General features: G+C 37.8%; 1 protein-coding gene across 2 annotated transcripts in view; it reads left to right on the top strand.

Annotated features, from left to right (window-relative positions):
- arhgap10 (Rho GTPase activating protein 10) overlaps positions 1 to 15,582 on the top strand; it is a 197,567-nt gene that overhangs the window by 171,409 nt on the left and 10,576 nt on the right. For both annotated transcript variants that reach the window (XM_022684445.2, XM_022684446.2), the window contains 2 exons: positions 228 to 402; positions 10,713 to 10,838. In XM_022684445.2, coding sequence (XP_022540166.2) covers positions 228 to 402; positions 10,713 to 10,838 — 301 coding nt within the window. The remainder of the gene's footprint in view (positions 1 to 227; positions 403 to 10,712; positions 10,839 to 15,582) is intronic.

Consider the following 15,582-nt stretch of genomic DNA (forward strand, 5'->3'; position numbering starts at 1 on the left):
AGTTTAAATTAATTATTTATTTATTCAATCTTTAATTATGATTGGGTTCTGATACATCAGCTCACAGATGCAGCCTTGTGCTGATCCACATCACCCTAGCAGTGATGAGGGGAAAGAGCACCATCTACTGTAATGATATAATGTTGTAATGTTTTGTAACAGAGAAACACAGGACTATTCTACATTTTGTAATGTTCATTCTGTTTTTCTCTTTCTCTCTCTCTCAGTCTCAGTCTCTCCATCCTCAGAGGGCGTGTCTCTGGCTCCTGACGAGGCATCTCTGGGCAGTAATGAATCCGTCTCCTCTCAGTCCTCCACAGCGTCGGTCTCGGAAACCCCACCAGAGAAGTCCAAGAATTCCCTCAGCTGCACACTACCCATCACCGCCTCACAGAACTCTGGGTAAGTGATATCCAGCTGACAACGGTACAGTAGGGAGACCGAACAGTCACAGTTATGTCTTTATGTTACCCATAAAGCAGAATCACTCTTATAAACCACTGTTTTACCATATAGCAGAGTGGAATTACAGATATCCAAACTCTTACTATGCTGTAAAAGACTGTAATTCAGAATTTTTCTTGATTCTTGTTTTTTGTTTTTTTTTGTTTTTTTTGTTTTTTTTTTTGTTTTTTTTTTTTTTTTGGTTGAGATACTAATTCTTTTCTTTACTGCTAAAACCATAGATTTTTTTTCGAATTATAAGGTGCACTATTAATGAACGTATATTTTCTGGTCTATTTTCATACATAATGCACACTGGATTATAAGGCACATTAAGTGACACTAGTGAAGATGCCTACATTAAAGTGAGCAAGGGTGTCACCATGTTTCTGTTCCAATGGGGAAGCTAAGGAAAGCCCCTAAGTAAACAAAACTTTAATTCCTAAAAAACAAATTATTATTTCAAATTAAAATGAGTTCTGCATGTTAATCTACACTGATTTCTCTCCTGAAAACTGTTAATTTGGGTGAATAAAGCGCTTTTTCATTTATTTATAGTAAGCTTAGATTTCCAATATTTTGTCTAATGGTGAGTTTTCAATAAAGTTTCTCCAGCACTAAGGCTGGGTGCAGCAGCATTAGCATTAGCCGCTAACTGCAGTGCTAGCGGGATGTAAATCTCACCGGATAGTGCTACACTAAGGAACCCAGGGCGCTATCAGCTAGCAGTTCATCCCACATAGCTTGTTTTAACACGGCAAACTTCCAGACTACAGTCCAATATACTCACCTCTGAATGGCGAAAGAGCTAGTGCTGTGGTTAGTGGCTAATGCTAATGCTGCTGCACCCAGCCTTAGTGCTGAAAAAACTTCACTAAAAACTCACCCTTATAATGTAAGGGTACTTCAGCGGAGTGGCTTTACTGCTCCTTAATAACTAACTGGAAGAATTCATACATAAAGTGCCTTTTAGTCAAAAAAATATACAGGACTCACCTCTCTCTGGCTTCTGTAATTTCTCTAAAGAAGAAAAACTCTACTTTTAATAGCTACGGAGTTCTCTGTGTTTCTGTGTCTTTTTCTAGTGCGCCATCTGCTCCACCACTGCTATACTACAGAAAAGGCATTATTTATTGATTTATTTATTTATTTTATATATTTTGCAAAGCTCAGTTTATTTCCATTGCTAGTTACCAGCTGTACGCTGATGACCAATTAATTGTTTCCTAAAAATCACCCAATCATTTGTATTGCAACCAATCCTCAGGTATGGGAAAGATGGCTGTTAGGTAGCACTTAAAGGTGGGGGGTGGGAACTTAGTACAGCTAGTTTAGAATCAAATTAAGCATTTTAGAAATGGTTAAAGAATATAAATAAAAAAATAAATGGAAATGGGTAGGGCTGTTTTCTTATTGAAACGTATGAGAGTGGGGTAGAGCTACACGTCATACTGCAACCAGCCAGCAGAGGCGCTAGATCTGTGGTATCCACCAGTTATGTTTTTTTTTTTTTTGTTATCAAGTTTTTTATTGTACGTTTTGTGGAAAACAGATGTAACAAACAGAGTGTAACACGGAAAACTTACAATGTTTTCTTATCTCTTTTAAATCCCATCCCACCCCACCCACATCCAACCCACCCACATCCAACCCAACCCACATCCAACCCAACCCACATCCAACCCACCCCACCCACATTTAACCCACCCCACCCACATCCAACCCAATACATCCAGTTTACCTTACCCATTCACCAGTTATGTTTTACTTCACTATGCAAAATCCTTCTTTGTATAATAAGAGCAAATCTGCACATTGCTGCAGTGGTCCCTCGCTGTGGTTTGCTGGAGGTGTGTTTCTGTATGTTTGGCCTTACCTGCATATTTAGGTATATTTTAAGGTCTTGAAACCTTAAAATAATCCCAGAACACTGTTTGCTGGTGGGGTGTATTAGTACGAGACGTCTTCCTGGTGTCGGCCTTCACACCAGTTCACTCCTTTCTACCAGTTTTATCTGTCTACAGTGTTATCTTTAATAAATCCTTTTTCATTGTCATCTCCAGGTAGCTGAAGGACTGAGGGGGTTAGCGTGTGTTCCTCAAACATTGTTTGGCAGAAGTTTTGAGTTTCTCCATCTCTCTCTCTCTCTCTCTCTCTCTCTCTCTCTCTCTCTCTCTCTCTCTCAGTCCTTGAGCTGCTCGGGGCAGCTGGCTGGTGCTGAATGCTGATGTGGGAGATAATAATATTGGGTTATGCTGGAAAATTCGGGCTCTTTGCTCTCTGCCGTGCCTGCAAGAATTCACCTTGAAATAAAACTTTTTCTTTGTCTGTTCGTCTCCTCTGCGCTCCCTCTCCATCCATCCTCACTCCTCTCCTCCAACCCTCCCTCCCCTCCTTCACTTCTCCACTCCTCTGCTGTTGAAGTAACATCACCAAATCCTTCACGATTGTTTAAGCGTTCAGTGTCTAGCCGAAAGCCCACTTTACTTTCTGACCCTGTTCTAACCTTGTTCTTCAGTGATCAGGACCCTACAGGAGATAAAAGCACCACAGAGCAGTTATTATATTATTATTATTTGGATAATGGGTTGTGATTATTCTAAGCACTGCAGTGATTAGCACTGATTAGCATGATGGTGGTGGTGTATGAGGTGTTCGTGTGTGTTGTGCTGGTGATATGATTAAATCAAACTAAAGCCCTATTTGGACGGGATTAAAAAAAAAATTGATTTTCACTTTAATGGGGGTCCTCTGTAATTTTATTCCCGTCTAGAACGACATTCTCTCAGAAAATTACAGGCTGAATTATCTACTGTTTTTTTTTTTTTTTTTTTTTTTTTTTTTTTGCTAAACTCCGTGGTCCCCTGCTAATTTTAGTCCCGTCCGGATCCACATCTCTGAGTTTTGTCTCCTCGTGTTTAATAAAAATAACTATTGGTCCACTGTAATAACACTTTGGGCTCGTGTTGCCATGGCGATCCATGTAAATACAACAGCGAGTGGAAATGGAGGAGCTACTGAACGTGATGTCATGTGACCGAGACCAGCCAAAAGCCAAAAAACTCACTGGTCCTCCTGTTCTTTCAATTGCAGTTTTGCAGACGCAAGAGTTTTATCACTGAGTGTAAAATAAAAAAAATATTTCCCTAAGAAAACTGATTAGCATGTTGGTAGTGTGTTGATTCTGGTACAAGTGGATCAGATGCAGCAGTGCTGCTGGAGTTTTTAAACACCAACCAAAAATATCCAGCCAACAGCGTCCTGTGCCCACTGATGAAAGATAAAAGAGGATGGACAACACTGTAAACTGTGCAGCAACAGATTTAGAGCTTCTTTCTCTGACTTACACTACTCACTACATTTTTCTACAAGCTGCAGCAGCTGTAATGGTTAAACACTGTGTTTAAAAACTCCAGCATCAACTCACTGTACCAGCAGCACAACGGTGCTAATCACTGCAGTGCTGAGAATTATAATAACCCACCACCCAGATAATAATAATATCTGTTCTGTGGTGCTTTTCTATTCTGTGAGGTTCTGAGTATTAAAAACAGGGTGACAAGAGGATAATAATAAAGTATACAGAGAAACAGGACTACAGTCTGTAATTACTTATTAAGCTTAGATTTAATACATATGTAGTGAGTTGTATTTCCCTTAGCATGCTAGAATCTTTGAACAACTGTACTCTATCTAGACATATAAAACCAAGTATATGCCACAAATGTGCGCTGGAGTGGCCATAAAACCCCAACAACAAACCAACCAACCAACCAATCAACCAACAGTCTGTAATTATTCTACAACTAATAAAGTGTTTCTATATGATCAGTGGAGCTATTAAGACACTCAATGACTACAAACAAAAGGCAGAGTTAATGTTTATAGCTATTATTGGTGCTTTTGCCAGCTGGTTAAAAATGACAGGCTTGGTAAATCTATGTTTTATTGGTTTTAATACAAAATTACTGTTTAAACTGTGCTCAGTATAACTTTTTTGGGGGGAAATAATACAATAAGGCATTTACAGGCATTAGCCTCTCTCAAATACTCTTTCGCTTTTTGCTTTTTCTCTATTTCTCTCCATCTCTTGGCCTGGAGTCATGGTCACAGACGGGGCTTTGGTTATGTAATGCTCTGCTGTGGGCTCTCTCTCTCTCTCTCTCTCTCTCTCTCTCTCTCTCTTTTTCTCTCTCTATCCCTCTGTGTTTTCCCAGCCTTTGCCAAGCAGGAAGTGCTGCAGTAAGTCATGCACTGTGTGTATGTGTGTGTGTGTGTGTGTGTGTGCGCGTGTGTGTGTGTAGGGGACAGGTGGCTGCTCTCTTTCACTGTAAACACTTGCTCTGTGAGGATATTTGGTTTATTTACTCGTCTAACACACACCCTGCTGTCTATACAGTCAGCCCTATATCTGCTATACATCACCCAGCTACTGACACATTAACAATACACCCTGTTCTGCTCTTATCCGGAGACTGTTAGTGTTACAGTTTAATCCTGTTACAGAGGAGGAGAGTGTAGTGCTACTGAAAATCTACTGTTATATTGGTATAATTTAAAGTCCTGTTACATCCTGTAGTAGAAATTTAGAAATGTTCATCAGCTAAACCTTTCCAAGACAGAACTTCTGGTTATACCAGCAGAACCATCTATCCAACTCACTCTCCCCTGGGTGGTACTACTTACCTACCCACCTACCTACCTACCCACCTACCTACCTACCCACCTACCCACCCACCTACCCACCTACCTACCCACCTACCTACCCACCTACCTACCCACCTACCTACCTACCCACCTACCCACCCACCCACCTACCTACCCACCTACCTACCCACCTACCTACCCACCTACCTACCTACCCACCTACCTACCTACCTACCCACCTACCTACCTACCCACCTACCCACCTACCTACCCACCTACCTACCTACCCACCTACCCACCCACCCACCTACCTACCCACCTACCTACCCACCTACCTACCCACCTACCTACCTACCCACCTACCTACCTACCTACCCACCTACCTACCCACCTACCTACCTACCCACCTAACTACCTACCTACCCACCCACCCACCCACCTAATACGTAGAATAATAATCAAATATAAACACTATTAAAGAAATAATAATAGTATAAATAATAATAATAATAATAATAATAATAATAATAATAATAATAATAATAACAATAATAATAATAATAATAATAATAATAATAATAATAATAATAATAATAATATATAAAAATAATAAAATATAAAAATATATAAAAATATATATATAAAAAAATAAAAGGAAGAAAATAAATGAAATAAAAAAGGTAAAAGGCCAAAAGCAAAAGCAGTAATAAAACAAACAAAAGGACGAAGTGAATAAAATAAATAAAATAAAAGAGCTAAAAGGTAAAACTAGATACAATTATATGAATAAAAAGATAAAAATAAATAAATAAATAAATAACAAGGTAAAAGAAAAACTCAACTAAAACAGTCACAGACTGTCTGAATGTGATTAGATATTAGAAGTTTAAAATAATTTAGTGACACCAGTGAGCTGAGTTTTAGAGTTTGAGTGGTTTTGGTAGTGAACTAGTGCTCTGTAGCTAAACAAAGATTTTTGCAGTTCACTAAAAACTCTAGGAACTAGGAAGGAGTAGGTTACCTCTCGGCCGCTGTGCTTCTCCTTTAGTGAACGCTGCCTCGCTTTACCAAACAAGCATTCACACAGAGCAATCCAGACTGTTCTCATACAGAGTTTCTCAATGGTGGAACAAACTACCTTCTACTACCAGATCAGGAGAATCTCTCGCTATCTTTAATAAACTCCTGAAGACAGAGCTCTTCAAAGAGCACTTACTCTCCTAACACCTCTAACCAACTACCTTCTACTACCAGATCAGGAAAATCTCTCACTATCTTTAATAAACTCCTGAAGACAGAGCTCTTCAAAGAGCACTTACTCTCCTAACACCTCTACTAACAAGCTAACTACTTCTATAACTTCATTTTCTTCCTCTATCCCACTATTACCATTTGACCTCCTTTACGCCCTGTCCATTTTTTTTCCTTTTTTCCATTGAACTTCTATATCTTCTATTACTAATTAATGTACATCATTATTGTTAATCGCTTTGGACAAAAGCGTCTGCCAAAAGTAATGTAATGTAAAATGTCAAATCCTGTTACAAAGGCAGGAGAATGTAGTGAAATGTAGTAAAATATTGCCAATACTTTTGAAAGAAAAAAAAAAGAGAATTGTGTTCTCAGGAAAGATGGAGCTCCATCTAATACTTTTAGGCTGAGCAGGGGATGAGCGAGGATGGTGATCATCATGGTGAACATCCTGACCTCATTAATGCTTTTTGTTACTGAATACAGAGACGGTTCCTCCAACAAAAGCAGAATAACTACTTAATAACATCCTTGGTTTTGGAAGAAACTTTTTTGTTTTCTGTTATGATTAATTTTCTTTTCTGGTATTTTCTGAGCAGTGACAGATTATAAACTCCTGTCTGGTGTTGTGTGTGTGGGTATAAGGTGTGTGTGTGTGAGGAGTGTGTGGTAATAGGGTGTGGTACGCGGCGCTGATTCGGTGCTATTTGTGCTGCTGGGTAATGAGGGTGATTTTGCTCACTCGGCTTTAGTTGTAATTGTTAAAGCAATTTTAGCTAAAATCGTTTTTCTGATGGTGCTGCCGGTTGCTACGGCAACTGTATTGGTTTTTAATTTTTTCACTTGATTTAGCCGGAGCTGAAGGAGGAAACTCGACCAGCCGTGTGTGTGTGTGTGTGTTAGGAGTGCAGAAGTCCAGTATTTTGAGCTGAAGCCCTGAGATGAATTGATAAAGTTATCCTGAGGTTGTTTGTGTTTGTGTGTGTGTGTGTGTGTGTGTGTGTGTGTGTGTGTGTGTGTGTGTGTGTGTGTCTTTGCGCGTGCGAGAGTGTACAGATAATCTGAATTTAAGAGAGACGTGTGTGTGTGTGTGTGTGTGTGTTAGAGGTTAATGAGAAGATTTAAATCTAAGTGTGTGTTTGCGTTTGCACGCATGTGTGTTAGAGGTTAATGAGTGGATTTGAGGTGTGTGTGTGTGTGTGTGTGTGTGAGGTTAATGAGTGGTTGGTGCAGTGCAGTGTGAGCTTGGTGCTGATGTGCAGCAGCTGAACACTCAAAACTACTGCAGAGCAATAAATCATCACACACACACGCACACACACACACACACACACCCTAAACTCAAATACTCAAACATACACTTCATCTCACTTATTCACTCACTCATTTATTCACTCACTTCTTCACTCACTTCTTCACTCACTCACTCACTTATTCACGCACTCACTTATTCACTCACTTACTCACTTCTCCACTCACTTATTCACTCACTTACTCACTTCTCCACTCACTTATTCACTCACTTACTCACTTATTCACTCACTTATTCACTCACTCACTTATTCACTCACTCACTCACTTACTCACTCACTTATTCACTCACTTATTCACTCACTTACTCACCTCTCCACTCAATTACTCACTTCTTCACTCACTTACTCACTTCTCCACTCAATTACTCACTTCTTCACTCACTTACTCACTTCTCCACTCAATTACTCACTTCTTCACTCACTTATTCACTCACTTCACTCGCTCACTGATTCATCTACTCACAATTATTCACATTCATTCTCACTCACCATGAAACGCACATTTTATTTACTCACACCTTCACTCACTCAATCCTTCACTCACTTCTTCAGTCCAATCCTCCTCTCTGTCACTCCTTCACTGTTATGGTGATTAAAGTTTAGTGTTGATTAAAGTTATAAACTCTCTTATTGTATTTTGTTAAAATGCTTCCAGTTATAAAAGCATTAATATTTTAATGATAGAGTTTAATGATCTCTCACTCCTGGGTTATTATATGAATTATTAAAGAATATTTCATTAAAATAAAACACACCTTCTTTAAACACAGTGAAATTTTCATATTTATTATGAGTACAGTTTATTTTGTGCGCAGTGGGAAAGGAAGGTGAAACACCAGTGTAATATTTAAATATAGGGGCATTAGATCTTCATCTGAACTAAACTGAAAAATAGGATTAATGTAACTGTTTCTCACTGTTTCCCCTTTTCCATTTTTTACTAAATCATCTCCATTGTTCTTTCTATCCATCTTCTCTCTTTATATTATTCCTCCTTTTTTCTTCCTTGCTTTTTTCTCTCCCTTACGCTCTTTTTACTTTCATCCTCACTTTCCTTTTGCTTCTCTCCCTTTCTCTTTTTTTTCTCTCCTCTGTTTTTACGTTTCTCTTTTCTTACCCTCCCTCCTCTCTCTCTCTCTCTCTCTCTCTCTCTCTCTCTCTCTCTCTCTCTCTCTCAGTCTGGCTCACTTGGAGTAGCACAGATTTTGTAGGCGGAATAATTATGACTAGTGAGTGTGAATTGGTGTGTGTGTGTTAGTGTGTGATAGTGTGTGTGAGAGAGAGAGAGATGGGAAAGAAACACGGGGGAAAGAATAAAGAGAATAAGAGATAGATGGATGGATATTTATATCTATTATTTTCTATCTGTCTGACCTGTACGAGAGAGAGAGAGAGAGAGAGAGAGAGAGAGAGAGAGAGAGAGAGAGAGAGAGAGAGAGATGTATTCGATTAATAGAATAAAAATCTTTTATTTTGTTGTTTTAAGCTAATTTCGCCATGCAGGATCTCTCAGCTCACAGAGTGGGCGTGTCTGTAATGTTTTAAATTTAAATTAAGCAACAGAAAAACAGCCAAATTTAGGTTTATTTAGGTTTTAAGTTTTAATTTTTAGATTTTTAAATTTAAGATGTTTAAGTATTAATTAATTAATATAATCTACATCTCTGGAAAAAATTAAAAGACCACTTTAATTTCTGAATCAGTTTCTCTGATTTTGCTATTTATAGGTATAGGTATATACCCCTTCAGAAATCAATATTTGGTGGAATAACCCTGGTTTTAATCAGAGTTTCCATGCATGTATAGTAGTGAAGTAAAAATAAGATCAAAAAAGTGCTTCTATATGAAGGTTACACAGTAGCATAGTAAAAAATAATAAACTTTTTTTTGTGTGTGTGTGTAAAAGACAGCTAAGCGAATTGTTTAATGCTATTTATTAGGGGTCTCACGATTCTCTAAATCCTCGATACGATTTTATTTCCGATTTTAGGGTCACGATTCTTGATTTTCTTTTTTTCTTTTTTTTACAGCAGAGAGGCCTGTTTCAAAAGGTGCGCTTGATATAAGTGATGTAAAGTGATACAAGTGATCTGTAATACACCACATTAGGCACTAATGGTCAAATTTAAATAATTTAATTAAGATATATATATGTAATGCCATCTAGTGGCTTCTTTTGGTAGCAGCAGTGTGCACTATTAGAACAGCAAATGTGCAACATAACAAAATAAATAATAAAAAAATACAGGAACAGTCATGTACAAAAAAATAGAACAATAAGAGTCTTAACAAACTGAACTCTATCCTACTATAACAGTTAAACATGAAAAAAGAGGCTTTAAGACTTTTTCGATCCCTGAGAATTACAAGTTTTTTTTTCTTTAATAAAGATATATTATTAACTTTATCTGAGAGAAAGATGCTCCTTAAGGTACCAAAACTATTAACATATTTGAGGCTAGACAAAACAACTGTTATTTTAATATTTTCAAGTTTTTCTTTAAGAAGATGAGAATGTCCACATTCTCTGGAGAAAGAGCTGCTCTTTGAGCAGTCACAATGTCCGCGGCGTCGGCTACAGTGTGCTGCACCGTTTGCGTAGTGCGCATCGATCATCTTTTTGACTTCGAGGCTCGAGACCATGACATAATTTCGATCAATTTCGATGAAATATCGAAATCGTGACACCCCTACTGTTTATGTGGGTAAAAAAAAAGAAGTTAAAAGTTTATGGGAAAAAAAAACATAGTGTATCCCAAAAATCCCATGATTTAATCAACTGCGCTGCAGTGTTGTCTGTTTCCATTAAACTGTCCAGGTCGGTTTATGTGATTTGTGTTATGCTGTTAGGTTAGGAGATGTGGTGTTTTATCTGCTCCAGTTCTTTGGCAGTGCTGCTGTGGTGAAGCTGCTGTGTAAAAATAAGCTGTTTGTGATCTGAAAGGACCACAACAATCCAAGCGCCGGTTCAGAAGTTCAGGGTTCTCTGAACAGAACCGCAGTCCGAGACGTACTTCCCCCGCTTTAGTAAAGTTTGTGCTTGTTTGTTTTCCTCAGCGGCTCCACGGCCATGGCGTCATGGATGAACTCGACGTTCAGCCCCTCCACGCCCGAACCCGGATCAGAGGGATCAGAGGAAGCGGCCACAGCAGCTGGAGGCCATGAAGATAAACCAGCAGAAAGGTGAGTTTCCCTCCGTTTCTATGGGGTTTGGTTTTATCTGCAACAATCTCCCCACAAAACATCATTCTGACAGAGAGGACACCCCATAAAAAAACATACACTATGCGTTATTCACCCAGAAAATTTATTGCATCCATTACAATAAATATCATCTATTGTCTTTATTTTTAAATGTTTTGTTGTGTATAACACTATTTGAGCCAATAAACAAGTTTATAAACCAATGAAACAGTAACTTGGCCCCGCCTACTGCAAAAACACTGGAAAAACAGTAGTACAAGAACCATCGAGGCAAAGCAACAGCTCATTTTTACTAATGTAATGTGATTTAGAACACTTTTTAATCATTTAATTTTTCAGTGAAGTTTCTCCCGCACTAAGGCTGGGTGCAGCAGCATTAGCATAAGCAGCTAACCGTATTGCTAGCATGACGTAAATGGCGCTTGATGGCACTAGACTGAGAAACCCTAAGTGTTCTGGTAACCCAGGGCTCTATCAGATTACAGTCCAATATACTGGCCTCTCAACGTAGAAAGAGCTTGCACTGCGGTTAGCGGCTAATGCTAATGCTGCTGCACCCAGCCTTAGTGTTGGAGAAACTTCATTGAAACTCTTGTTCACCCAGAAAAGAAATTAACCCTTTCAGATCCTGCATCCATTACAATAGACGTAATGTATTATTAAAATATTTTGTTGTGTTTAACATTATTTCAGAGCTGTTGTCCATCAAAATAGACAACAAACCAATGAGCCAATAAACAAGTTTATAAACCAATGAAACAGTAACTTGGCCCCGCCTACTGCAAAAAAACACTGGAAAAACAGTAGCACTAGAACCACTGAGGCAAAGCAACAGCTAATTTTTACTAATTTAATGTGATTTAGAACACTTTTTAATCATTTAATTTTTTACAGTGAAGGGTGAGTTTTCAGTGAAGTTTCTCCAGCACTAAGGCTGGGTGCAGCAGCATTAGCATTAGCAGCTAACCGCATCGCTAGCATGAGGTAAATGCCACTTAATAGCACTAGACTGAGGAACCCTGAGTGTCCGGTAACCCAGAGCTCTATCAGCTAGCGGTTTGTCCCACGTAGCTTATTTTAACACGGTAAATATTCAAAATACAGTCCAATATACTGGCCTCTCAACGTCGAAACAGCTAGCACTGCGGTTAGCGGCTAATGCTAATGCTGCTGCACCTAGCCTTAGTGTTGGAGAAACTTCACTGAAACTCACCCTTATGGTGAACTCTTGTTCACCCAGAAAAGGAATTAACACTTTCAGACCCTGCATCCATTACAATAAATATCATGTATTGTCTTTATTTTTTAATGTTTTGTTGTGTATAACACTATTTGAGCCAATAAACAAGTTTATAAACCAACGAAACAGTAACTTGACCCCACCTACTGCAAAAAAACACTGGGAAAACAGTACCACTAGAACCATTGAGCCAAAGCAACAGCTCATTTTTACTCATTTAATTTAATGTGATTTAGAGCACTTTTTAATCATTTAATTTTTTACAGTGAAGGGTGAGTTTTCAGTGAAGTTTCTCCAGCACTAAGGCTGGGTGCAGCAGCATTAGCATTAGCAGCTAACCGCATAGCATCGCTAGCATGACGTAAATGCCACTTCGAATTGTATTCAAAATATTATATTGTATATTATATTGTATTCAAAATATTCAAAATACAGTTCAATATACTGGCCTCTTAACGTAAAAAGAGCTAGCACTGCGGTTAGCGGCTAATGCTAATGCTGCTGCACCCAGCCTTAGTGTTGGAGAAACTTCATTGAAACTCACCCTTATGGTGAACTCTTGTTCACCCAGAAAAGGAATTAACCCTTTCAGATCCTGCATCCATTGCAATAGATGTAATGTATTGTCTTTATTTTAAAAGATTTTTTTGTGTTTAACACTATTTCAGAGCTGTCCATCAAAATAGACCATAAACCAGTTAGCCAATAAACAAGTTTATAAACCAATGAAACAGTAACTTGGCCCCGCCTACTGCCAAAAAACACTGGAAAAACAGTAGCACTAGAACCACTGAGGCAAAACAACAGCTCATTTTTACTAATTTAATGTTTAGTTTAGGGAGGATTTTTCAGTGAATGGTGAGTTTTCAGAGAGGTATCTCCAGCACTAAGGCTTGGTGCAGCAGCATGAGCATTAGCCACTAACCGCATCGCTAGCATGACGTAAATGTCGCTAGATAGCACTAGACTGAGGAGCCCTGAGTGTTCTGATAACCCAGGGCTCTTTTAGCAAGTGGTTCGGCTTGCTTGTAGTCTGCATGTTTCAGTGTTAAAGTCCGATAAACTCATGTCTGAATGGCAAAAGAGCTAGCGCTACGGTGGTTAGCAGCTAATGCTAATGCTGCTGCACCTAGCCTTAGTGCTGGAGAAACTTTACTGAAAACTCACCCTTATAACTCTGTACTTCAGCAGAGTGGTTTTACTGCTCCTTAATACCTGACTGGTAGAATGTATACATAAAGCCAGCAGATTATAAGGCACCATGTCGATTTTTGGGGGAAAATAAAGGATTTTAAGTGCACTTTATTGTCTCCTTCCAAAATGCTGCACAGTCCAATACCTGGGTTAATCAATCAACCTTTATTTTTCACTTGGGAAAAACATTGAAGGTGACCCTCATTTACAATGTTGACGAGCATTTAGAGTTTAAAATGGATTGAAAACATTTAATAAGAAATTAGAAATAATAGAAAATAGAATGAAAAAAAAAAAAGAAATACTAATTTTAAATCAACATTTAATATATATGAATAATATATATATGTAAAATAGAACAAAAAAACACACAAAAAGTATCCCTGTGGAAACCAGTGTTTCCCCATACAGTGATTAGGCCTAGTCCTGACTTTACAGCATTTTAAACCGTCCCTATATGTCCCATCATTTGTGGACACCCCTTCTAATGAATGCATTTAGCTGCTTTACTGTAAGAAGTATTGCCTTAATATGTCTCTGTAGAAGAGATATATACAGTACCAGTCAAAGGTTTGGACACACCTCCTCATTCAATGTTTTTTTCTTTCTTTATTTATTTAATTTATTTTCTATATTGTAGAAAATAATAGTAAACAGTAAAAAAGTGTTTATCCTCCACATTAATCCTCTGATCTAATCCTGATGAACTGAGATGGTGATTTGAGGTGATTTAATTGGGATGAGCTGGAGATTCACAGCTTGAAGGAAAAGCAGCAACTATTGTTCAGCACCTCCAGGAACTCCTTTCTTTAAGATGCTGAGAAAACTTTTCCAGGTGATTCTCCCTCATGAAGACACTGAGATTAAAATTAAAACCAAGAGTGTGCAGATCTGTAGTCAAAGATAAATGTACTTATTTATACTTATACAGAATAATCTAAAGTATAAAACATATTCTGGTTTATTTAACACATTTTATTTATAGAATTATTCTGCATGTGTTCCTGTATAGCTTTAATATAGTCTTCAATGTTCAATTTACAATGTAAAAAATCATAAAAAGAAAGAAAACACGCCTCCCTTTATATTTCAGAACCCCCCGCCACCATGTTTAACAGATGAGCTGCTATAATTCAGATCTTGAGCAGAAAGTGTAGAGAAATCCTTCCTATTGTGCGTCATTGATTGTGATTCACACAACAATTAATTCGTCCACTTTCTCGCTCTCTCTCCCACACAACACACACACACACACACACTCACACACACACACACACACTCAGGCCTCACACCTCACATATTCACTTTCTCTCCAACTTCCTTTTCCCTCTGTAGATTCACAAATAACCACACACATTCCTTTCAGCTACGGAAACACACACACACACACACACACACACACACACACACACACACACACACACACACACACACACACACACACACACACAGTGACACACACATTACAGTCATTAGGATGATCTACAGTTCAGCTCCAGACAAGAAACCACATTAACTTTCCAACTCAAATGACTGATGCTCGATGGCAGCCGGTCAAATGCATTTGCTTCACAACCCGTTAGCACCACTCATGCAAACAGGTTCCAGAAAAGTCCTGCTTCAAAAAATACAAAAATATATAATAAAAAAAACACCACAGTCAAGAGATTTTGCTCCTCAGGACATCCACGTAGAGCTGCGCAATATAGCCAAAATTTAATATCACGATATTGAAAGATGATATTGTGTATATTTTAAAAATACACCTTATTTATCAAAAATTTGATGTAAAAACAAATAGGAAAAAGGCATCAGTATTGTTTGCTGCACATCATCCAGTCAATCAGTGCTTATAACACTTTACAATACAAAAAATAAACTGGGGATGTGCTATATCGTATTGTAGACATAATTTATTGTTCTTTTTTATTGTCTTATTGTGATAGCAGTTTATTTTGTATTTATGCTGCTATTTACTGTGAAGCTTTAATGTTTGTAGGTTATATGCATGCACTTCATATTATGCACTTTCATATTGCAGTAGATTTACAAAAAATATATATATACTAAATGTATGAAACTTTCATATCTAATATCTCTATTAAATATACTTTCTCTGTATTTCCATAAAATGTATTTTTGTATTGATAATTAAAAAAAAAAAAAAAAAAAAAATATATATATATATATATATATATATATATATATATATATATATATATATATATATATATATATATATACAGTGCCCTCCATAATTATTGGCACCCCTGGTTAAGATGTGTTCTT

The sequence above is a fragment of the Astyanax mexicanus genome, chromosome 7 (genome assembly GCF_023375975.1).
Source record: "Astyanax mexicanus isolate ESR-SI-001 chromosome 7, AstMex3_surface, whole genome shotgun sequence".
Taxonomy (NCBI): Eukaryota; Metazoa; Chordata; class Actinopteri; order Characiformes; family Acestrorhamphidae; genus Astyanax; species Astyanax mexicanus.